At 44.6% G+C, this 26,567-nt stretch overlaps 1 protein-coding gene across 1 annotated transcript in view; it reads left to right on the forward strand.

Moving 5' to 3' along the window:
* VWCE (von Willebrand factor C and EGF domains) overlaps positions 1-26,567 on the forward strand; it is a 157,610-nt gene that overhangs the window by 9,087 nt on the left and 121,956 nt on the right. The window contains exons 2-5 of the mRNA XM_077287995.1: positions 14,432-14,526; positions 16,886-16,975; positions 17,055-17,096; positions 22,507-22,626. Coding sequence (XP_077144110.1) covers positions 14,432-14,526; positions 16,886-16,975; positions 17,055-17,096; positions 22,507-22,626 — 347 coding nt within the window. The remainder of the gene's footprint in view (positions 1-14,431; positions 14,527-16,885; positions 16,976-17,054; positions 17,097-22,506; positions 22,627-26,567) is intronic.

Below are 26,567 nucleotides of genomic sequence, written 5' to 3' on the forward strand. Positions count from 1 at the left end.
CCCCAGCCTCCTTCATTTCCCGCAACATGTCCTTGGCACACTGGTAATGAGCTGGGGGTACAGGGCGATATCTCTCTTTTATGGGTCGGTGATCTCCCGTGGGGATATGGTGTTGGATCCCTTTCACCTGCCCAAAATCTAAGGGGTGTTTGCTGAATACCTGCTCGTACTCGTGTACCACCCTGTAGGCCCCCTGCTTTTGATGGGATGGGGTAGAGTCAGTGCCCACATGCAATTCCCGACACCAGTCTTTCGAGTGCTCTGCAGAACCGTTGTCCTCCGCCACGTTTGACGGGACCAAGGGTTCAGGTGTCTGTATCACACTATTATTAACAGTGAACAATTTGGCAAGCGTGGCATACTTGGTGAGGTGAACCTCTTCCTCCCCACAATTGAGGACACGTACGGGCACTCTCCCCTGGCGAACGTCGACCACCCCCCGGGCTGTCAGAATAGTAGGCCTATTGTCTGAATATACGGGTTCTACCAAGGCCTGGTAGTCCTTTCCCCTGAGGCCCATGGCTGCCCGACACCATATTAACATTTCACTCCTGGGGGGTATCGCGATGGGGTTTGAATCACTCACAGTGACACGACCAATCTCACCACCAGTCAGCTCTACCTGCTGTCTCTGCATCAGAGCTCTGATTTCCTTCTGCAGGGCACGTTGCTCACTGTGGCCAGCGGTTTCTGCCACCTGTTGCAATAAAACAATAACTTCTGCAAGACAATTTTCTATAACATTAGTACCAAGAGTCATCATGGGATTACATTCTCGACGGTCAATATCAACAATCACAATCCCTTGGGCTTTCAATTCCACCCGCCCCACCTTGATGGTGACCTCCTTATACCCCACTTGTGGCAACGGCTGACCATTACTGGCTATTATGGTGAAATCATCGTTAGGGCCACGAGTAATATCGGTGTCCTCCCAATACCGTCTATAAAGCACGTAAGGTATAGTCGTCACCTGAGAACCGGTGTCCAGCAAAGCGTTCAAGGGGATTCCATCAACCACTACAGGGAGAACTGGTCGTCCTCCAATGTACTTGGTTCTCCAATGCTGCGGGCCTGACCGTCCTACTCCTGGGGGTTGGCCCTTTGCCCCAGGGGTTGCTCGTTTAAAGGACAGTACCTTGCAAGGTGGCCCACCTGGTGACAGCGGCGGCAGATGGGTCGTCCGTCCTGGTGGAAGCGATCGTCGTTCCGGCCTCTGGTCGGCGGAGTCCTCCTCTGTCGCATCCAAGGGACATCCTCTGGTCTGGAGGCCAACTGGATCTTCTCCTTGGGGGCCTCCTGTAGGGACTGCACCATCCGGGCCAGGGCAGCAACGCTCTTGGTTAGCTCCTGCATCTGGAGGCGAAGTCCTGCAGGGGAGTCGTCCTCTAGGCTCTGGGCATCGGTCTCGGCGGCGACTGGGGCATCCGACGCCACCTCCTGGTGGTACGTGAGAGCGGGGCGCCGGGGAGGTACTGCACGGCTGGGTTGTCGCTGCTGCAATGCCTGGATAGCTTTATCTTTGAATTGCGCAAAAGTCAAGTCTGGATTTTGCATGGCCAGGAAGTGCAATTGGCCCCTTTGGTGACTGCACAGGAGCCCCTCAATGAACCGCTCCTTCAGGAGTTTATCCTCATCCTGCATGCTGCCGGGGTCACTCTGCTTAACCCCTTCCCGACATTTGACGTACTATCCCGTCGAGGTGGGGTGGGCCCCCATGACCGCCGACGGGATAGTACGTCATACGCGATCGGCCGCGCTCACGGGGGGAGCGCGGCCGATCGCGGCCGGGTGTCGGCTGCATATCGCAGCTGACATCCGGCACTATGTGCCAGGAGCGGTCACGGACCGCCCCCGACACATTAACCCCCGGCACACCGCGATCAAACATGATCGCGGTGTACCGGCGGTACAGGGAAGCATCGCGCAGGGAGGGGGCTCCCTGCGGGCTTCCCTGAGACGATCGGTACAAGGTGATGTACTCACCTCGTACCGAACGTCTTCTCCCTGCAGGCCCCGGATCCAAAATGGCCGAGGGGCTGTATCCGGGTCCTGCAGGGAGCACTTCCGGGTCGGAGCAGGCTGCAGATGAAAGCTGCAGCCTGCTCCGATGAAAAGATGATCGCGGATCTCATAGAGTGCTGTGCACACTATCAGATCTGCGATCTGTGATGTCCCCCCCTGGGACAAAGTAAAAAAGTAAAAAAAAAAATTTCCACATGTGTAAAAAAAAAAAAAAAAAATTCCTAAATAAATAATAATAAAAAAAAAAATATTATTCCCATAAATACATTTCTTTATCTAAAAAAAACAAACAAAAACAATAAAAGTACACATATTTAGTATCGCCGCGTCCGTAACGACCCAACCTATAAAACTGGCCCACTAGTTAACCCCTTCAGTAAACACCGTAAGAAAAAAAAAAAAAAAACGAGGCAAAAAACAACGCTTTATTACCATACCGCCGAACAAAAAGTGGAATAACACGCGATCAAAAAGACGGATATAAATAACCATGTTACCGCTGAAAACGTCATCTTGTCCCGCAAAAAACGAGCCGCCATACAGCATCATCAGCAAAAAAATAAAAAAGTTATAGTCCTCAGAATAAAGCGATGCCAAAATAATTATTTTTTCTATAAAATAGTTTTTATCGTATAAAAGCGTCAAAACATTAAAAAATGATATAAATGAGGTATCGCTGTAATCGTACTGACCCGAAGAATAAAACTGCTTTATCAATTTTACCAAGCGCAGAACGGTATAAACGCCTCTCCCAAAAGAAATTCATGAATAGCTGGTTTTTGGTTATTCTGCCTCACAAAAATCGGAATAAAAAGTGATAAAAAATGGTCACGTGTCCGAAAATGTTACCAATAAAAACGTCAACTCGTCCCGCAAAAAAAAAAAAACCTCACATGACTCTGTGGACCAAAATGTGGAAAAATTATAGGTCTCAAAATGTGGAGACGCAAAAACTTTTTTGCTATAAAAAGCGTCTTTTAGTCTGGTTTCACACTTGTGTTTTTATCTGCATGCGTTTTTTAAAAAAACCACATGTGTGAAAAAATGCATGTAAACGCGGTAAAACGCATGCGTTTTTATAGAAAAACACAAGAAAAAAACAAAAAACCCTAACCCTACCCCTAACCCTACCCTGAAATACGTGGCACTGAAATACGTGGCACTGAAATATACGTTTATATACGTATATACGTATATAAGTGCCACGATATTTCAGTGGCCACGTATTTCAGTGGCCACGTATTTCAGTGCCACGTATTTCAGTGCCACGTATTTCAGTGCCACGTATTTACGTGCCACGTATTTACGTGCCACGTATTTTTCAGTGCCTGAAATACGTGGCACTGAAATATTGTGGCACTGAAATATCGTGGCACTGAAGTATTTACGTGCCACGTATTTTTCAGTGCCTGAAATACGTGGCACTGAAATACGTGGCACTGAAATATCGTGGCACTGAAATATCGTGGCACTGAAATAACGTGGCACTGAAATACGTGGCACTGAAATACGTGGCACTGAAATACGTGGCTCTTAAATACGTGGCACTTATATACGTGGCACTTATATACGTGGCACTTATATACGTGGCATTTATGACTGTCAGAAAATGTTCAGTAAACGGTTAGGGGTGAGGTTAGGGGTAGGGTTTCAGGTAGAATTGGGGAGATTCCACTGTTCAGGCACATCAGGGGCTCTCCAAACGCGACATGGCGTCCAATCTCAATTCCAGCCAATTCTGCGTTGAAAAAGTAAAACAGTGCTCCTTCCCTTCCGAGCTCTCCCGTGCGTCCAAAAAGGGGTTTACCCCAACATATGGGGTATCAGCGTACTAGGGACAAATTGAACAACAACTTCTGGGGTCCAAGTTCTCTTGTTATCCTTGGGAAAATAAAAATTTGGGGGGCTAAAAATCATTTTTGTGGGAAAAAAAATATGTTTTATTTTCACGGCTCTGCGTTGTAAACTGTAGTGAAACACTTGGGGGTTCAAAGTTCTCACAACACATCTAGATAAGTTCCTTGGGAGGTCTAGTTTCCAATATGGGGTCACTTGTGGGGGGTTTGTACTATTTGGGTACATCAGGGGCTCTGCAAATGCAACGTGACGCCTGCAGACCAATCCATTTAAGTCTGCATTCCAAATGGCGCTCCTTCCCTTCCGAGCTCTGTCATGCGCCCAAACAGTGGTTCTCCCCCACATAGGGGGTATCAGCGTACTCAGGACAAATTGGACAACAACGTTTAGGGTCCAATTTATCCTGATACCCTTGTGAAAATACAAAACTGGGGGCTAAAAAATCATTTTTGTGAAAAAAAAATAATAATTTTTATTTTCACGGCTCTGCGTTATAAACTGTAGTGAAACACTTGGGGGTTCAAAGTTCTCACAACACATCTAGATAAGTTCCTTGGGGGGTCTAGTTTCCAATATGGGGTCACTTGTGGGGGGTTTGTACTGTTTGGGTACATCAGGGGCTCTGCAAATGCAACATGACGCCTGCAGACCAATCCATTTAAGTCTGCATTCCAAATGGCGCTCCTTCCCTTCCGAGCTCTGTCATGCGCCCAAACAGTGGTTCCCCCCCACATAGGGGGTATCAGCGTACTCAGGACAAATTGGACAACAACGTTTAGGGTCCAATTTATCCTGATACCCTTGTGAAAATACAAAACTGGGGGCTAAAAAATCATTTTTGTGAAAAAAAAATAATAATTTTTATTTTCACGGCTCTGCGTTATAAACTGTAGTGAAACACTTGGGGGTTCAAAGTTCTCACAACACATCTAGATAAGTTCCTTGGGGGGTCTAGTTTCCAATATGGGGTCACTTGTGGGGGGTTTGTACTGTTTGGGTACATCAGGGGCTCTGCAAATGCAACGTGACGCCTGCAGACCAATCCATTTAAGTCTGCATTCCAAATGGCGCTCCTTCCCTTCCGAGCTCTGTCATGCGCCCAAACAGTGGTTCCCCCCCACATAGGGGGTATCAGCGTACTCAGGACAAATTGGACAACAACTTTTAGGGTCCAATTTATCCTGATACCCTTGTGAAAATACAAAACTGGGGGCTAAATTTCATTTTTGTGAAAAAAAAAAAAAATTATTTTCACGGCTCTGCGTTATAAACTGTAGTGAAACACTTGGTGGTTCAAAGTTCTCACAACACATCTAGATAAGTTCCTTGGGGGGTCTAGTTTCCAATATGGGGTCACTTGTGGGGGGTTTGTACTGTTTGGGTACATCAGGGGCTCTGCAAATGCAACGTGACGCCTGCAGACCAATCCATTTAAGTCTGCATTCCAAATGGCGCTCCTTCCCTTCCGAGCTCTGTCATGCGCCCAAACAGTGGTCCCCCCCCACAAATGGGGTATCAGCGTACTCCAGACAAATTGGACAACAACTTTTGAGGTCCAATTTATCCTGATACCCTTGTAAAAATACAAAACTGGGGGCTAAAAAATCATTTTTGTGAAAAAAAAAATAATTTTTATTTTCACGGCTCTGCGTTATAAATTGTAGTGAAACACTTGGGGGTTCAAAGCTCTCAAAACACATCTAGATAAGTTCCTTAGGGGGTCTACTTTCCAAAATGGTGTCACTTGTGGGGGGGTTTAATGTTTAGGCACATCAGGGGCTCTCCAAACGCAACATGGCATCCCATCTTAATTCCAGTCAATTTTGCATTGAAAAGTAAAATAGCGCTTCTTCCCTTCTGAGCTCTGCTATGCGCCCAAACAATGGTTTACACCCACATATGGGGTATCGTCGTACTCAGGACAAATTGCACAACAACTTTTGTGGTCTAATTTCTTCTCTTACCCTTGGGGAAATAAAAAAATGGGGGTTAAAAGATCATTTTTGTGAAAAAATATGATTTTTTATTTTTACGGCTCTGCGTTATAAACTTCTGTGAAGCACTTGTTGGGTCAAAGTGCTCAACACACATCTAGATAAGTTCCTTAAGGGGTCTACTTTCCAAAATGGTGTCACTCGTGGGGGGTTTCAATGTTTAGGCACATTAGGGGCTCTCCAAACGCAACATGGCGTCCCATCTCAATTCCAGTCAATTTTGCATTGAAAAGTCAAATGGCGCTCCTTCCCTTCTGAGCTCTGCCCTGCGCCCAAACAATGGTTTACACCCACATATGGGGTATCAGTGTACTCAGGACAAATTGCACAACAATTTTTGGGGTCCAATTTCTTCTCTTACCCTTGGGAAAATAAAAAATTGGGGGTGAAAAGATCATTTTTGTGAAAAAATATGATTTTTTATTTTTACGGCTCTGCATTATAAACTTCTGTGAAGCACTTGGTGGGTCAAAGTGCTCACCACACATCTAGATAAGTTCCTTAGGGGGTCTACTTTCCAAAATGGTGTCACTTGTTAGGGGTTTCAATGTTTAGGCACATCAAGGGCTCTCTAAATGCAACATGGCGTCCCATCTCAATTCCAGTCAATTTTGCATTGAAAAGTCAAATGGCGCTCCTTCCCTTCCGAGCTCTGCCCTGCGCCCAAACAATGGTTTACACCCACATATGGGATATCAGCGTACTCAGGACAAATTGCACAACAATTTTTGGGGTCCAATTTCTTCTCTCACCCTTGGGAAAATTAAAAAATTGGGGGTGAAAAGATCATTTTTGTGAAAAAATATGATTTTTTATTTTTACGGCTCTGCATTATAAACTTCTGTAAAGCACTTGTTGGGTCAAAGTGCTCACCACACATCTAGATAAGTTCCTTAGGGGGTCTACTTTCCAAAATGGTGTCACTTGTTAGGAGTTTCAATGTTTAGGCACATCAGGGGCTCTCCAAATGCAACATGGCGTCCCATCTCAATTCCAGTCAATTTTGCATTGAAAAGTCAAATGGCGCTCCCTTGCTTCCAAGCTCTGCCATGCGCCCAAACTGTGGTTTACCCCCACATATGGGGTATCAGCGTACTCAGGACAAATTGTACAACAACTTTTGGGGTCTATTTTCTCCTGTTACCCTTGGTAAAATAAAACAAATTGGAGCTGAAATAAATTTTGTGTGAAAAAAAGTTAAATGTTCATTTTTATTTAAACATTCCAAAAATTCCTGTGAAACACCTGAAGGGTTAATAAACTTCTTGAAAGTGGTTTTGAGTACCTTGAGGGGTGCAGTTTTTAGAATGGTGTCACACTTGGGTATTTTCTATCATATAGACCCGTCAAAATGACTTCAAATGAGATGTGGTCCCTAAAAAAAAATGGTGTTGTAAAAATGAGAAATTGCTGGTCAACTTTTAACCCTTATAACTCCGTCACAAAAAAAAATTTTGGTTCCAAAATTGTGCTGATGTAAAGTAGACATGTGGGAAATGTTATTTATTAAGTATTTTGTGTGACATATGTCTGTGATTTAAGGGCATAAAAATTCAAAGTTGGAAAATTGCGAAATTTTCAAAATTTTCGCCAAATATTCATTTTTTTCACAAATAAACGCAAGTTATATCGAAGAAATTTTACCACTAACATGAAGTACAATATGTCACGAGAAAACAATGTCAGAATCGCCAAGATCCGTTGAAGCGTTCCAGAGTTATAACCTCATAAAGGGACAGTGGTCAGAATTGTAAAAATTGGACCGGTCATTAACGTGCAAACCACCCTTGGGGGTGAAGGGGTTAATGGCCCGCATCGCCTCCTGGAGATTAAGGGCATAGTCCCGTAAGCTATCCTGCGGTCTCTGTTTGCATCCATAGAAAGTCAGTTTAATTTCTGTAGCAGTGCGAGTATCGAAGGTGGCTTTAAGCTTTGCAAAAATCTGCTGTGCAGTTCCCTTATCCTCGGCGGGCAAAGACTTCAATTCTCTCAGAGCCGCCCCAAAGAGTTGGCCGGTTATCATATGAACCTTCTGAGGCTCTGTCAGGGGATAGAACTCGAGCAGGCTGCAGAGCCCTTCCTTAAAGTCAGTGAATGTATGCGACTCCCCAGAGTATCGCGGGAGCCAGGTCGCTCCGGGCAGGTACGGCATAGAGAAGGGCATTATGGCTTTTGTGGTAGCGGCAGTGTCCGACTGACTGCTGGGGGCAGCGGGTTCTGCGGCAACCGGTGGTGGTATTAGGGCCGCGGCTTCGCCCGCTGCGGGGCCCGGAGGTGCCCCTGCGTCCCCGGTTGCGGCCTCCTCCTCCGCTCCTCCCGACTCGGACATGGCTGGCCCTTCCTCCACTAACCTGCTGGAGATCGGGGTTCCTCTTCCGGGATCAGCACATTACCGCGCTTTCTCGTTCCGCGCTTCTTTTGGCCGGTTCCGCCCACGAAGCTGTGGCTCATCCCTCCACACACTGCGATGGCGAATCGTGGCGGGAACTCTTGGCGGCAATTGTCGACGCACAGTCTTTGCAATAAGTTACAGTCCAAGCACAATAAATCACAGTTCCAAGGCACACATGACCCGATTCCTCAGGCTTAAAGGGAACCTGTCACCTCGTTTTTTCGGTATGAGATAAAAATACTGTTAAATAGGGCCTGAGCTGTGCATTACAATAGTGTACTTTGTGGACCCCGATTCCCCACCTATGCTGCCGAAATACGTTACCAAAGTAGTCGTTTTCGCCTGTCAATCAGGCTGGTCAGGTCGGATGGGCGTGGTGTCTTCCCCCAGATCTTGCATAGTTTTCCGTTGGTGGCGTAGTGGTGTGCGCATGTCCAAGGTCCCGAATCCTGCACAGGGGTGTGAAAATAGCAGCGATGTCCGTTATTCCATTGGTGGTCGGTGGGCGCGGCCATCTTGCTTTGGCCGCGCGTGCGCAGAAGCGGCGCTCTGCTGGCCGCGGCTTCAGGAAAATGGCCGCGGGCATCCGCGCGTGCGCAGATGGCTATCGCGGCGGCCATTTTCGTGAAGCCGAGATGCGAACTCGGCTTCACGAAAATGGCCGCCGCGATAGCCATCTGCGCACGCGCGGATGCCCGCGGCCATTTTCCTGAAGCCGCGGCCAGCAGAGCGCCGCTTCTGCGCACGCGCGGCCAAAGCAAGATGGCCGCGCCCACCGACCACCAATGGAATAATGGACATCGCTGCTATTTTCACACCCCTGTGCAGGATTCGGGACCTTGGACATGCGCACACCACTACGCCACCAACGGAAAACTACGCAAGATCTGGGGGAAGACACCACGCCCATCCGACCTGACCAGCCTGATTGACAGGCGAAAACGACTACTTTGGTAACGTATTTCGGCAGCATAGGTGGGGAATCGGGGTCCACAAAGTACACTATTGTAATGCACAGCTCAGGCCCTATTTAACAGAATTTTTATCTCATACCGAAAAAACGAGGTGACAGGTTCCCTTTAAGTAGATCCTGTTCGTGATGCCAAATTGTAGCGCCCCCACAGCCGCAGGGCCGAGGGGTACCCGGTACCGGGCCTCTAAGTCTCTGCTCTGGGGTTGTCACGGTGGCTAGACCCGGTCCGTGACCCTCCTGAGGGGCGTACAGTAATAGATGTGGATGGTGGTGATGTTGGGTGCAGTGTGGGTCGTAGTAAATAACGAGGACACCAGGTTGCAGTCTCTTTACCTCTTTACTGAAGGTTTTAGAGTCCTCAGTCGAGAGCGCTGTCAACAGGGCTGTCAAAGACCGGCCGGTCCAAAGGCACATCAGGAGTTCCCTTTACAGGTGGGAATCAGTGTCTACCTTCTAGCGCTGGGTGTTGTAGTTCTTCCCTGCTGAGCTCCCGGGATAGTCCTCACAACTGTTGTGTCTGTTTCTCGTGTTCGTTCTCTCCGTCCCCCAGGTGATATGGTAGGACGCACCCGTATGACGGGGTAGGCCTGGAGTTCTTCCGGGACCCTAGAGTCGCCCGTCTCCCACAGCTGCCTCCGTTGTCTGCTTAGGTGATTTGTGTGAGACAGCCAACCTATAATTGGCTGTCCGGCCGTGGTTTGCAGTAGTACTTAGAGTCTCTTACTTGCTCGGCGTTCCGGCCACCGACTGTTTGCGCCTCAGAAGGATGTTGCCTCGGTCTAACAGCACGACTCCTTCTGGTCCTAATTCCTCTTTACTGTATTCCCGTTGTTCACTGGTTAGTTCTGCTCTTAGGAGTCTGCCAGGATCCCATCCCTGACAGGTCCTCTCACTAGCTCTTCCCAGTTACTTCTCTCTCCTCTTCCTGTCCAACCCACAGTTTTACCAGAGTGTGAGGAGTGGCCTACTAGATAGAACCACCCCCCCTGGTGGCCGGAGTGTGAAGTGTAGTGTGAGTGTTACCTGGTCAGAGAAACTCCTTTAGTGCAATCAGACGTAACATCACTCCCCTTAGTGGCAGAGCGACATTACTGCAACGACCAGGACTCTGGGGCGCTGCACTCGCATCTATAATGTGTATTTAATTATTTTTTTGAATGGTATACATTAGTTCATAAAAAGAAAAAATCAGTCTGCCCCTGGTCAGTAGCATCTATCAGATCGCCGATAGATGCTACTTAGTGGAGACAATGTTTTTTTCTCTAGCAAGATGGCGCCGGTGCAGTAACAACTATCAGGTCGCTGATAGCTGCTACTGTGCAGGCGCAGCTGGCGCCATTTTCAGACTGATTTTTTTTTATGAATTAATGTATACCATCCAATCCGATAGATGGTACTGCGCAAGTGTTGGCAGCACCATCTTGTAGGAGGCAATTTTTTTTCTCTAGCAAGATGGCACCGCAGCAGGTATCGGTTCGCTGATAGCTGCTATTGCGCAGGCGCGACCGGCGCCATTTTCAGACTAATTTTTTTTGTGAATTAATGTATACCAAAAAAAATAATAATTAAGTACACATTATAGATGCGATCATGATGCAGTGCATGTGCTGGCACTGGCGCCTGCCTGCAGAAGGTGATTTTTTTTAAATATACAGTATATAATATTCATTATGTAAACTAGGGGCCAGGTCAGTGAGGAATTGGTGACCTGTCAGAAGCCATACAGATGAATACCTAAGCAGAGCACCACATGGAGACCCCCCCTCCACAGGCCGCCCCGAAGCGCGAGAATCTCATTAACGCAAAAGTGAAATTAAAGATTAAACAACAACCACAAGACAGATTTCATCAACCAAGGTATCATTTTAAGGGCTCATACTCATTTGCGAGAAAAACGGACGAGTGCAATCCGATATAAAATTGGATTGCACTCTGACCAATGTTATTCAATGAGTTATATCTCATCTGTAATTTTTTTTTCTCAGCTGAAATCGGACTGAGAAATAAAAATCGCAGCATGCTGTGATTTGCTGCGTGCCTTGGACAAGACTCGCCAATGTAAGTCAATCGATGTGAGAAAAAAACGCACAGCACTTGCACCATGCGAGTACTGTCTGTTTTTTATGCACCGGTGTCCTTTGAAAAGTTGGTAATTCATGTGTGGTGTACAGTGAAATCACACTGACAGGTTAGAATAGAATAGATAGAATAAAAATATACACATAGAATCTATATATATAATCGTCTAAGGGGCACTTCTGTCTGTTTGTCTGTCTGTTTGTCTGTCTGTCACGGAAATCCCAAGTCGCTGATTGGTCGCGGCCAGCTTGCAGCCGTGCTGAACTGGGATGACCTCTGGAGCATGGGAAAATGAACTGGCATTTTCCCTCTCTCCAGAGTTCAGCGCAGGTCAGGCTGTGAGGGAGCGCAGCTTCAGTGACGGCACCGCTAGTCACTGAAGCTGCGCTGGCAGCATCTCCTCATTCACCAGTGGTTTTTCAGCTGGGGCGGTCACATCTTGGCACCGTCCTGGTTGAAAACTGTATAAACCCCAGACATGGATTACGGCGTGGGACACAACTACGGACAGGTATGTGTATATTGTTGGTTTATTATTTTACTTTTACTACAGGAGATTGAGGGTGTTGCATGGATTAGGAGTAACAATAAAATGGTAAAACTGTGTTGTGTTTTATTTCATTAAAAGACTTTATTCTGGCTGTGTCTTTATTTAACATGTACCAACTATAGGATTAGTAATGGATAGGTGTCTTATTGACACCTCTCCATTACTAAGCTGTGGGCTTTATGTCACCTTTCAATACAAAGGTGACATCAACTCCACAACTATTACACCACTTGCCACCGCTACAGGGCAAGTGGGACGAGCAATGCCAAGTGCCGGAATTGGCACATCTTAGAGATGCGCCTTTTCAAGGGCGGCTGAGTGCTGATGTTTTTAGCTGAGGGCCAATATCCTTGGCCCCTTCCTAGGCTATTAATATCAGCTGTTTGCATAGCCTTTGCTGGTTATTAATTATGGGGGAACCTCACGTCATTCTTTTGGTGGGTCCCCCATTTTAATAGCCAGTAAAGGCTAAGTATATGTGAGCTGATATTAATAGCCTGGGAAGCTCCATGAGTATTACACCCTTCCCAGGCTATAAACATTTGCCCTCAGTCGCTGGCTTTCCCTCTGCTGGTTTAGAAAATTGTGCGGAAGCCCACGTATTTTTTTCTTATAAATAATAGTTTATTAAATACATGTCTTATAATTTGCACAGACATTGTACTAATTGTATTTGTAGCTGACATCTATATGTCTATCTATTTTATATGTATTTACTGTATGTTAACCATCTCTTCTATCCTGTTGGCTCCTGCAGTGATTTTACAGAAGCTGACAAATGAATTACTGGCTATTCTCCTATCTATCGCTCTAAGAAATATAAAGACATATATATATATATACACTCACCGGCCACTTTATTAGGTACACCTGTCCAACTTCTTGTTAACACTTAATTTCTAATCAGCCAATCACATGGCGGCAACTCAGTGCATTTAGGCATGTAGACATGGTCAAGACAATCTCCTGCAGTTCAAACCGAGCATCAGTATGGGGAAGAAAGGTGATTTGAGTGCCTTTGAACGTGGCATGGTTGTTGGTGCCAGAAGGGCTGGTCTGAGTATTTCAGAAACTGCTGATCTACTGGGATTTTCACGCACAACCATCTCTAGGGTTTACAGAGAATGGTCCGAAAAAGAAAAAAAATCCAGTGAGCGGCAGTTCTGTGGGCGGAAATGCCTTGTTGATGCCAGAGGTCAGAGGAGAATGGGCAGACTGGTTCGAGCTGATAGAAAGGCAACAGTGACTCAAATCGCCACCCGTTACAACCAAGGTAGGCCTAAGAGCATCTCTGAACGCACAGTGCATCGAACTTTGAGGCAGATGGGCTACAGCAGCAGAAGACCACACCGGGTACCACTCCTTTCAGCTAAGAACAGGAAACTGAGGCTACAATTTGCACAAGCTCATCGAAATTGGACAGTAGAAGATTGGAAAAACGTTGCTTGGTCTGATGAGTCTCGATTTCTGCTGCGACATTCGGATGGTAGGGTCAGAATTTGGCGTAAACAACATGAAAGCATGGATCCATCCTGCCTTGTATGGAGCATCTTTGGGATGTGCAGCCGACAAATCTGCGGCAACTGTGTGATGCCATCATGTCAATATGGACCAAAATCTCTGAGGAATGCTTCCAGCACCTTGTTGAATCTATGTCACGAAGAATTGAGGCAGTTCTGAAGGCAAAAGGGGGTCCAACCCGTTACTAGCATGGTGTACCTAATAAAGTGGCCGGTGAGTGTATATATATATATATATATATATATATATATATATATATATATATATATATATATATATATATATATATATATATATATATATGTGTCACTGACATAGAATAGATATATACATCTATTCTATGTGTATATATCTATTATATATATTCTATTGTAACCTGTCAGTGTGATTTTACTGTACGTGCACAGGAATTGCCGTATCCATCTAATATATATATATATATATATATATATATATGTATATATATTATATATATACATACGTATAATATATATGTGTGTGTTTTGACGAATAATTCCTTTGAAAACGATGTGTAAATGACATAGATAACTGCTGTATGTAAAAGCTCATGTTAAAATCGCATTGCAGTCGGATAGCAATCGCAATGCACTTGGATGTAAATCAGATGCTAAGTGTGAAAATCGCATTGTACTCATATGACACTCGCATGGCGCTTGCATGGCACTCGTCCGTTTTTTCGGTCCAGATTACGAACTGGTTTTTTTTTTCACATATGGGTATAAGCCCTAGTCAGTATAACGGCACTGACCTGACACTGTCTGTGGGTTACTGTGCACAATCCTGCTGACAGGTTCCCTTTAAAATCTTACTTTTCAAAGGGGGTTCAATCATTTATGCTGAGCACTATTTATATATATATATATATATATATATATATATATATATATGCATATATATATATATATATATATATATATATATATATATATATATATATGTATATATATATATATATATATTCATTTGTTAATTATTATTTTAATTTATTCTTTTATACCAGTTTTATATTTACCTTGCAGAATGCGTTCTGGACCTCATGTGTGTTTCTCCGGTATGAGCAATGGATGTTGTCCAGGTTGGACTGTTTTTCCAGGCACTGGACTATGCCTGCAGCGTAAGTCGCCTGCAATCTGTTAATTATTGGCTTATGAATGAATTTTAAAATGTGCCATCTAACATTTTTTTCTTAGTTTTGTCAGCACTATAAATAATATGTATCAGTAGTAGATAATAGTAGAACAGGTGAAACATATTCAACTGCTACTTGGGGAAACTTTTCAGAAACCTTCTCAGTCTTGCAAACATCAGTGCATCAGCTAGACAGATTTATATAGATTTTGAGATATATTACATCATAATTCTTATGATAGCATTTAGATTTTTTTTTAAATATACATTTGTGTATATTAACCCCTTAACGACCAGGGGTATTTCAGTTTTTAAATGTCTGTTTTTTACTCCCCTTCTTCCCACAGCCATATTTTTTTTTTTTTTCAGTCAATATGGCCATGTGAGGGCTTGTTTTTTGCAGGAAAAGTTGTACTTTTGAACAACACCATCGATTTTAACATATCATGTACTGGAAAACGGGAAAAAAATTCCAAGTGCGGTGAAATTACAAAAAAAAGTGCAATTCTAAAGTTATTTATTTATTTTTTACCATGTTCACTAAATGCAAAAAGTGACCTGCCATTATAATTCTCCATGTCATTATGAGTTCACACACTCCAATCATGTCTAGGTTCTTTTTTTATTTAAGTGGTAAAAAAACCCTCAAAAAGTTGTAGAAAAAAAAGCGCCATTTTCAGAGACCTGTAGTGTCTCCATTTTTCTTGATCTGGGACTGGGTGACGGCTTATTTTTTGCGCACCAAGCTGACGTTTTTATTGATACCATTTTGGTCTAGATAGATCTTTTGATTGCTTTTTATTGCATTTTGTTGCAATGTAGAGGCGACCAAAAAAACAATTTTGGCGTTTTTACTTTTTTCTCGTTATGCCGTTTAGCGATCGGATTAATTATTTTTTATATTGATAGATTGGGTGATTTTGAATGTGGCGATACAAAATATGTGCTTATTTGTTTTTTTTATTGTTTAATTTTGAATGGGGCGAAGGAGGGGTGATTTGAACTTACATTTTTTTTTTTTAAAACTTTTTTTTAACTTTTTGCATGCTTCAATAGTCTTCATGGGAGACTAGAAGCTGCAATACTTTGATCGGTTCTGCTACAAACAGGCAATGATCAGATCGCCTGTGTGTAGAAGAAATGCTCGCTTGCTATGAGCGCCGACCACCTATTTAACTATTAAAAGTTGATATCTATTTTCCCCCAAACAGGCGGTCTTCTCAGATCTTGTAGCAATCTTAGCTAAATAACCTTTTTGTTTTAACCTTCTCATTTTTCCAGAGGCATCTTTTATAAGCTGTTTGTGGTATCATTTTTCAAAAAATCTCCCCCTAAGAATCCTGGATAGCTGTTGACATCTACCTGTTTGGACCTGCACCAATTTTAAATAGGGAGATGTGAAAAGTTATCTTGATTTTTTTAGTGGACATCTACCTCGCTGTGTGAAAAACATACCTTATGGCCAGTTCTGCTAGATGCGTAAAAATTGTACATCTGAAGTTGATTTTTATAATGAATCTTAGATTCTGAGGGGGAGATTTTTGGAAAAGGGATAAGCATGGTGGTAGCTCAGTGGTGCCTACAGTTGCCCATGGTGGTGGCTCGGCAATGCCTACAGTTGCTCATGGTGGTGGCTTGGAGATGCCTGCAGCTGATCATGGTGGTCACTTGGTGATGGTCTGGGGCTGCTTTGCTTCCTCTGGCACTGGAAGAATGCAGCATGTGCAAAGTTAGATGAATTTAATCAGGTATCAGGAAAGCCTGGGAGAAAATGTCATACCTTCTGTGAGGAAACTGAAGCTTGGGTGTCAATGAACCTTCCATCAAGGCAATGATCCCAAGCATACCTCAGAGTTCACTAAGGCTTGGTTTCAACTTAGGAGATTCTGGAGTGGGGGGATGTTTAGAAGGCATTGGTGTATGCAAACCCAAGATATTATTGAACTGGAAGCCATTTCCAATGGGGAATGGGATAAGATTCTTCAGTAACCCTGCCAGAAGCTGGTCTCTAGCTGTGCATCATATTCGCAGCAAGAAATTACAGACAAAGGTGGTCTACTAAGTGTTAAAGGTGCTTGTCATACAGGGGGTGATTAATTCTAAGAATACAGCAGTCTGTAAATGTGTTTTTTGTCCTGAATTTGGAGAAACCACTTGTTATATCACTTGTGTTGAGCAATTTACACTATTTTATTGTTTTATTGCAAACGGCAGAATGTTTGTAAATTTTGCTGATAAAATTAATTTGTAGAAGGGTCTGGATAATTTTAATTGCAACTTTATCTATTTAATGACAATTCTATGAGTAACACTGACTATGCACGTGGCTTATCTTTATCTTGTAGCTCTTTGTGCTTATGGATGTGGCAGTGGATTCTGTATTGCCCCTAATGTGTGTTCCTGCAGAGATGGGCATCATGGCATCACATGTACTGGTAATGGCAGAAGATACCCAAGTGTTTTCTATCTTGTCAGTAAGAAATTCCAAAATTCTGAGGTATTGTCTCATTTCAGATCATTATACCAGTGAACATGATCGAGAAATGGAAGAGAAAGGTGGGTAACAAAACTGTTGGTAGAACTATAGAAGTAAATGTAGTAGATAATGGAACATAAGGCATAAGAGATCAGACCAGTGGTGTAACTACAAAGTTATGGGCCCCGGTGCGAACTTTCATATGGGGTTCCCCCATGCCAAAATATCTGTTCACCCATTTCACATCTTCATTTTGCACACTATAGCTTTGTTGCAAAGTTGTATAGTCTACCTCAGTGGCGTAACTATCTGGTGCCCCATCCTGGTATATATTTGTCTCCCGTACTGCTGTTGTTATGTAATGTATAAAAGAATATAAACCATTATACTCATCAGGGGCTTACATAGAAGTAATGGGGATCCATCTAAGAAGTATAATGCACCCCCATAGTCCTCCATATAATATTATGAGTGTTGTGGGCCGATATGGCCCACCGCCAGACCACCTATCTGGCATTTGCTACTATTTCCAGATGAATAGTCCGATGTTGATTGGAGTGGAGCGGTGGTCATTGAATAGAGCGGTTGTCTCTTGTGCGCTACTGCTATACCAATGTCTATGGGACTGAAGGAGGTAACCAATCACTCTTCTCCATGGGCTGCACTGTGTATGAGGACTCCTAGTCTAGAGATCAGTGGGAACCTTGCGGTCCCATATATGTCACTGTATGGCGGTGAGATACAGGTTACCATGGGCCCACCTTATTGAAACATCCACAAGAGAATGAGATACAATAAGGGTATGTTTCGACGTTCAGGAAACCCAGCGCTTTGGACGCAGCGGATACCCCGCTCTGCCCAAAGCTCCACCCCCTGTTGTATGCGCGGTGATTCCGGATTTGTTGACTGAACACATGCGGAATCACCGCATCGAATTCATATACTGTGTAATTTATCTTGCAGGGACGGAGCGTCTCCGCAAGATAAATAGACATGCTGCGGTCTTGAAAGATGAGCCGCATGTCCGGTTACGCAGGGCCCACCGGATGCGGCCCTGCACAATAGTAGCGTAGCTAGGGTTTTGGTTCAGGGGGGAGAAGCTTCTGAGTGGGCCCCTAACCAGGTAACCTTGATTACAACTGGGTGACGCACCTTAATAGTGGAGGAGAGCCTCGGCAGATGACTGCGCTGTTGTTGAAAATAATCTCTATACAAAGAGCAACATTGATATTACCGCCATATGGTCAGTGGTAAATACCAGCCCTGCAGAACATATAAGAGATCACAGCACAGTTACAGATGGTGACTTACCACTTACGTTCTTTCTGATGGAGTTGTCCACTTTTCCGGTCTTTTCCATCTGGCCCAGACCGACACGTTTTCCACCCAGGAATCGTCTGCAGAGAATACAACAAAGACACATTTCACTTCTTATATTTTCAGCACGTCACAATCTATTCCCAACCTTCACAAACGCCTCATCCTACTGATACCCCAATGCTGTTGCCGTATGTGTCCCTATTACTGCACCTGCTGTGTGATTCTCTGTGCCTTCTAAATTCTAAAGCACCCCTCTAGAATACAGTAATGCCAGGTGCAAGTGCCCTAGAAAACAGTGCCCACATTTTGCTCCCTATAAAGTAATATTGAACTGTGTGCCCCTTTCATAGTCACAGTAACCTGAGTTTCCCTATAACAATAAGTGCCCACTTTACATTGAATAATGTCCCAAGTCTCCCCCTGTACAGCTCCCCTATACACGGCATGATGCTCTCTTATACATAACATAATGCCTCCTCACTGTAATGTACCCCTACACAGTATACTGACCCCTTACTAGCCCCAAACTGCTTGATGGCCCCAACACTGTGTGATGGCCCCTTCACCGTAATCCCCACACTGTATGATGGCCCCCTAGATAGCCTCCATATAGTATAATGTGCCAAATAGTCCTCAATATAGTATAATACATTCCCCATAGGCCTGTATAGTACAATGCATTCCCTATAGGCCTGTATAGCATAATGTACTCCCCATTCTACTGGGAATTAAGCCTTAGGGTACCGTCACACACTGCCATTTTCATCGCTACGACGGTACGATTCGTGACGTTCTAGCGATATCGTTACGATATCGCAGTGTCTGACACGCAGCAGCGATCAGGGACCCTGCTGAGAATCGTACGTCGTAGCAGATCGTTTGGAACTTTCTTTCGTCGCTTGATCACCTGCTGACATCGCTGGATCGTTGTGTGTGACAGCGATCCAGCGATGTGTTCGCTTGTAACCAGGGTAAACATCGGGTAACTAAGCGCAGGGCCGCGCTTAGTAACCCGATGTTTACCGTGGTTACCAGCGTAAAAGTAAAAAAAAACAAACAGTACATACTTACATTCCGGTGTCTGTCCTCCGGCGTCTCAGCTTCTCTGCACTGTGAGCGCCGGCCAGCCGGAAAGCGAGCACAGCGGTGACGCGGTGACGTCACCGCTGTGCTTTCCGGCTATGGTGCTTACACAGTGGAGAGAAGCAGAACGCCGGGGGACAGACACCGGAATGTAAGTATGTACTGTTTGTTTTTTTTACGTTTACGCTGGTAACCAGGGTAAACATCGGGTTACTAAGCGCGGCCCTGCGCTTAGTAACCCGATGTTTACCCTGGTTACCCGGGGACTTCGGCATCGCTCCAGCGCCGTGATTGCAAAGTGTGACCGCAGTCTACGACGCTGGAGCGATAATCATACGACGCTGCGACGTCACGGATCGTGCCGTCGTAGCGATGAAAATGGCACTGTGTGACGGTACCCTTAACCAAACATGTCTAGTGATGGCTTTCTCATAAGAACACAAGCTCTTGGCCAAATAAACACTCCTGTGTATAGAAGAGATGGCCAAGATAGCAATCAGCTGAATGATTGGCCAATGCTTCGTTCAGCCAATAATCATCCAATGTGTATGGTCATAGATACAGGTGCTTCTCACAAAATTCGAACATCATCAAAAAGTTAATTTATTTCAGTTCTTTAATACAAAAAGTGAAACACATATTTTAATATGCTTAGATACAGCACTTTGTGAACAGCTTCTTTAGCAATGACCTTTTGTGGCTTACCCTCCTTGTGGAGTGTGTCAATGACTGCCTTCTGGACATCTGCCAAGTCAGCAGTCTTCCCCATGATTGTGGAGCCTACTGAAACAGACTAAGGAACCTTTGTAAATGCTTAGGAAGCCTTTGCAGGAGTTTTTTGTTAATTATTCTAATTTACTGAGATAATGACTTTTGGGTTTTCATTGGCTGTAAGCCACAATCATCAACATTAACAGAAATAAGCACTTGAAATAGAACACTCTGTATGTAATGACTCTGTAAAAAACTTAGTGATAAGTGCAGTGGAGATCAGTATCATGGGTCAGAAAAGAGGCCGAGAGACAATAGGTTAAGAGTTCAAGAATATTTATGATGGTATGCAGGTAAACAGCTATGACACAGCAGGTTAGTAGCAGACAGAGCTGGATAGGCAGTAAGCACGTGTACAGACCGTGGAAGTCCAAGTATGTCAGGTCCAGAGACCTGGAGACAAGACCAGGCCTCCTAGCAGGGAGCAGTCCAGCAGCAGAGATGAGTGCAGCGCAGATCCAGGGAAACAAGTCTTACGATGAAGAGACGTAGATCCGGAGACAGACGGGGTATCCCAAAGTAATGAAGAAACCAGCAAGATAGCAGTTCTTCCAGCTTGATCACAAGTCAGGAACAAGATACTCAAGCAATGAGTAATATACAGAGCTCCCTTATATACACCACAGATAGGAACAGGAAAAGTCTGACAGGAAGCAAGATGGCCCCGTGAGGCCAGTGACTCCATCTTAGGTAAGGGCAAAAGTAACTGAACTGAGGGCAACAGCAGACAGAAACAGATGTACAGTCCAAGTCCTTACAGACTCTATATAATATAAGAGTTTCACTTTTTGTATTAAAGAACTGAAATAAATTAACTTTTTGATGATATTCTAGTTTTGTGAGAAACACCTGTACATACAAATCAAATTGCACCTGTACATATAAATCAATCACCTCCTATAACCACCAACAAGCTTCTTACACCTCTCAACTGGAATTTTGGACCATTCTTCATTTGCAAACAGCTCTACTTCTCTCATATTTAATGGGTGCCTTCTCCCAACAGCAATTTTAAGATCTCTCTACAGGTGTTCAATGGGATCTAGATCTGGACTCATTGCTGGCCACTTCAGAACTCTCCAGCACTTTGTTTCAATCCATTTCTGGGTGCTTCTTGAAGTATGTTTGGGCTCATTGTCCTGCTGGAAGACTCTTCAGATTTCATGATGCCTTGCACAGTCAAGGCACCCAGTGCTTGAGGCAGCAAAACAACCCCAAAACATCTTTGAACCTCCACCATATTTTACTGTGGGTACTGCATTCTTTTTTGTAGGGCTCGTTTTGTTTTCAGTAAATGGTAGGATCATGTGCTTTACCAAAAAGCCTTATCTTGGTCTCCTCTGTCCAGAGGATGCTGTCCCACAAGGATTTTGGCTTGCTCATGTACATTTTAGCAAATTGCAGTCTAGCTTTTTATGTCTCTGTGTCAGCAGAGGGTTCCTCCTGGGTCTCCTGCTATAGCATTTCCTTTCATTCACATGTCGACCGATAGTTTGTGCTGACACTGATGCACCTTGAACATGCAGGACAGCTTGAATTTCATTGGAATTTGATTGGGGCGGCTTATCCACCATCTGGATTATCCTGTGTTGCAACCTTTCATCAATTTTTCTCTGCTGTCCACGTTCAGGGAGATTAGCTACAATGCCAAGGGTTGTAAACTTCTTGATTATGTTGCACACCTTGGACAAAGGAACATAATGATCTCTAGAGATGGACTTGTACTTTGAGATTGTTGATGTTTTTCAACAATTTTGGTTCTTCAGTCCTCAGACAGCTGACTTTCTGTTTACCATGCTTAGTGTGGCACACACAGGCACACAATGCAAAGATTGAGTCATTTTCTTCCCTTTTTATGTGTTTTCAGGTGTGATTTTCACATTGCCCACAATTGTTTCTTGCCACAAAGTAACAGGTGTGGGCAATATGAATGAGCATCACATACTTGAAACAAAGTTGTTTACCCACAATTTTTGAAAGGCGTCAATAATTTTGTGGGAAATTATGTCCAATTCGCTTTTTTTTCTGTTTTTTTTTGTGTTGTTTCAATTCACAGAAAGGAAGTTAACATGTGTATAACAAAACATGTGTTATTGTAATAATTTTCTGGGAAAAATACTTCAATTTTTGCAATAATTTCAACGGTGCTAACACTTTTGGCCATGACTGTAAATGTAAGCGACTATCTGGAAAAGGTTGGTTCCTTTTTCGATAATAATACTAAAATTATTTTAATTTACTCGTTTACAAGAAGCATTGATCATATGTGAGGTTTTGCTCGAATTGTGCAACCTGAAACATTTCTTTTGTTCCAAGGTTATTCTCTTACCTGCGTATCTGCAATGTGTGAACAAGGCTGTAAAGTTATTAATGGTGCCACTGTCTGTAGCTGCCTTCATGGTTACTCTCTGGGAAAAGATGGGAAAACTTGTTATGGTAGGTTTATATATTTTTATTAAAAATAAAGAAACAAACATTAAGGTCAAAGATTAAGAAAGGAAGCAAGCAAGCAATGTCATTTTTGAGAAAACTGTTCACTAGAGCAGAATCGTTTTTGTAGCTGAATCCCCTCAGTTTGGTGCCCTCCAAGCCCCCCACCAAGCACATATGCGGTTTGCACACTTGGTCACGTGCCAACTAGCTGCTCTTCCTAATTCAATGTTCAATGAAAATCAGAGAAGAAGGATGAGAAGCTCGTTGTCACGTGACCATAAGTATGAAAATCGCATATGAGTGAAGCGGCCATGTGATGACTACTGGAACCTGCAGAGCTGAATCCTGACAGTGAGGTTATTACATGCTGTTAGGATTGGCTACAGGGCTTCATTTTTATAAATGAAGGGTGCGTCCAAGTTGGAGATGAAAGTCTGCAGTCACTATAGCTGCAGGCTTCTGAATTCTCACAGAGCATGCACTTCACACTTTTAGGATTCTCCCTTGCACAAGTGTGCGATTTGTACACTTCTGGCCACATTCCATCTAGACATGTCTGGCCTAGCTCAATTCATTTTCATTTCATGACTGCATATATTCAAATCGCCGGCACCAGAGAATCCTGACAGCGTACAGTGCGCTCAGTGAGAATTCAGAAGTCTGCACTCACACTGAATGACTGCAGACTCATCACAAACTTGGACACTCCTTTTAATGCTCCTAACATAAAGAAATATGAACATTAGTCAGTATCACAAACACATTTACGTCCAGGTACCTGATAGATGAGAGCTTCTCTGGAGTTGTTCTATTTCTTTTCTTCATCTTGTCCAGACCCCATGATGAGTTTTCTCATCTACAGCTCGTCTCTGTAGACTTCCATTTTCTCCGGTCTTGTGCAGCACAGCCCCAAACTATGATGCCCACACTGTTCCTCTTATGGTACATGCTCTCCACACTGCCCTCTCCTTTCCATGCTGGCCCCCTCTTCACACTGGGTCCCCCTATAGGGAACAGTCTCTGTGCTATGCCCCCTCACCACACTCCTCTTCCTTGGTAGGCTGTGCCCTTACACTGTACCTCCATGTTACCCCCACACTATTCCGTCTCTATTCTGTGCCAACTCACACTTTTCTCCCCCCCATACTGTCTCCTCACACTATTCACCTCAATAGTCTCTTCAAACGTTTTCCCCTACCTCCTCATACATTTACCCTCTCACGTTCCATACTGCCTCCTCACACATCCCTTTGACTCCCTATATCGTGTTCGCACCCATCCCATCAACTTCGCTCCCCATACTGTGTCAGCATACATTTTCCCCTTGTTTCTCATACTGTGTCCGCACGCATACCACCATTCACCATACGGTGTCTGCACCCATCCCCCCATACATGCCCCCCATCTCAACCCTTCCTCCTCATATTATGTCTTCAAGTTTCTCCCGCTCTGCATATTGTGTCTGCACTTGTCCCTTCTATGCTCCCAAAACTCGTGTCCTCAAATCACCCCACCGTTAAAATAAATCGCCCCCAGCCCTGTTACACTAAATACCTTCATAACAGTAAGGCTGTGTGCACACGATGCGGATTTAGTGCGGAACCGCCACAGATTTTTCTGCGCAGAAACGCTGCAGTTCCGCACTGTGATTTACAGTACAATGTAAATCAATTGGAAAAAAAAAGGCTGTGCTAATGGTGCGGAAAAATCCGCATGAAATCCGCTGCGGATCAAAAGAAGTAGCATGCTACTTCTTTTGTGCGGAACTGCAGCGTTTCTGACCTCTTCCATAATAGAAATCCGCAGGGGTAAAAACCGCACAAAATCCGCACAAAATCTGCATCAATTCCGCATCAAAAATTCACAAAATCCGCGGCAAATCTGCACCTATGTTTTCTGCCAGGAGATATGTGGCGCCCCAGGGTCCTGGTCGTCACAGTGGTATTGCTTTCCTCTCGGGGAGAATGATGCTACATTTGAAGGCAAAGAAGGATAACTGCATCCAGGTATCACAAACATGCAGCACATTCATACTCCAGGGCACTAGAGGGAGCTTCTGATCCTATTTACTAGGTGACTCCCCATATATTTATAACTGGTAGCCTGTAGGGAAAGTCAGTCAGTCCTTCAGGGAAGCTGTTCCTGGCAGGAGTGAATTCCTGTCAGAGGACAGAGGAGAGGGTCCACGGAGCTGTGCATGCTCTAAGAGCTGCAGCTCCCAGAAAGAGACATTTTGAAGGCAGAATTGTATTGCAGCGAGCGTGAAGGAAGGCAATGCAAAGGAGAGGATACCAGAAGGGGACCAGCCCCGAACAGGCTGCCTCCTTCTGAGGGGCAGAACACTGGTAGCCGGAACACTGAGGTAGTAAGGACCTCTATGCCTTACTTCAGAGACCGGCAGGACAGCTAATTGCATGTTACCTGTCCGCACCTACACCCAGGAGGCACGGTGGCACCCCTCAGAGGCCAGGGCGTGCTAGAGTCCCTATAAACAGCCTCAAGCCACCAGTCATATGGGTTTTGTCCTATCCGACTACGGGGGACAGAGAGAAACACCACATCTGTGAGGACCTTATTTGAAGCTTATGCAGTAAGGGACTACACCACTACAGCGCAAGGGAAGGCTATTAATTTCCACCTGGACAAGGGGACTCTGGACTTGACTCCAAACCGGCTGGACTCTGCCTGCCCTGTGATCTGGTGCTCTGGACTGTGGATGCTGAAGTCTTCAGTAAAGATAAAGAGACTGAAACCCTGTGTCCTCATTCTTCACTGCGCCTCTCACCATTCTACCATCTATTCACTGGGAAGCCCTGGGGATACACTTCACCTGTGGGAAGGTATACCATCTAGCTGCCGTAACATAACCCCAGCGGACCCCTTAAAGCAGCGTCTGTCACCCTGACCAAATACCACAGGTGGCGTCACGAACACAAACTTTATTCCCTTTAAAGACCTTTCCCTTTTATACGGACGTCCCAGGGCCATGGATCGGGTCAGCCACCATGACATCCCCCCTTTGAGCCGCCCGGTCCCGGTACTAAGTACCCCCTTGCCCTGACGGGGCGCATCAGATGCGGATTTTGTGCGGAAAATTCTGCTCCCCAATCCGCAACGTGTGCACATAGCCTAAATCTTCCCCAGCCCTGTTACACTAAATACTCCCATCACAGTAAATCTTATCCAGGCCCCTTCTACTAAATACCCACATCACAGTAAATATTCCCCAGGCACATTACAGTAAATCTCCCCCACACACAGTAAGTACACCCTCACAATTAATACCCCCCACACACAGTAAAAACACCCCTAACTCACAGTAATTACTTCCCCCACACACAAAGTAATTATGTCCCCCACACACAGTAAATATTTAACCCACACTCAGTAATGACCCCCTCAGACAGTAAATACCCCCCAATCTTTAGTGTTTTCAGCTCCACTAACATGAAACACTTACCCCCAATGCTCTGTGCGCCGGCGAGTGATGTTAGCAGTGTGATCACATGACCTGGTCATGCTACTGACTTTGCTCTGACTCAGCAGTCAGAGTTTCAATTGTACTCGCATTGGGCGGCCCGACTGCACCCCACTGTCTGCTGTGCCCTGGGCATTTGCACCGTGTGCCCCCCTATATACGCCTCTGGTCCTGGCACTTGCTGGACTTTCTTGTTGGGTGCCCTGATGCCTTCTTTATAGCAATTTAACCTCTTAATTTAAAGTTCTTAATGATCCAATAAATGTCTGATTTACATTTGTAGCTCATCTGATCACTCTTCATAACAATCTAGACAGTGCAAATTGTCTTAATAAAAACTGAAGCAGCACACTTTGTGGAAACCCAAGAAGTATCTTTTCTCCTTGTGGAGATTGACATGCTAAGCATGCTGAGATGAGGAGACTTAAAGCCGCAATGCTCCTCTGGGAAATATGTTAATTATGCA

Source organism: Ranitomeya variabilis, chromosome 2, assembly GCF_051348905.1.
Source record: "Ranitomeya variabilis isolate aRanVar5 chromosome 2, aRanVar5.hap1, whole genome shotgun sequence".
In the NCBI taxonomy this organism is placed as follows: Eukaryota; Metazoa; Chordata; class Amphibia; order Anura; family Dendrobatidae; genus Ranitomeya; species Ranitomeya variabilis.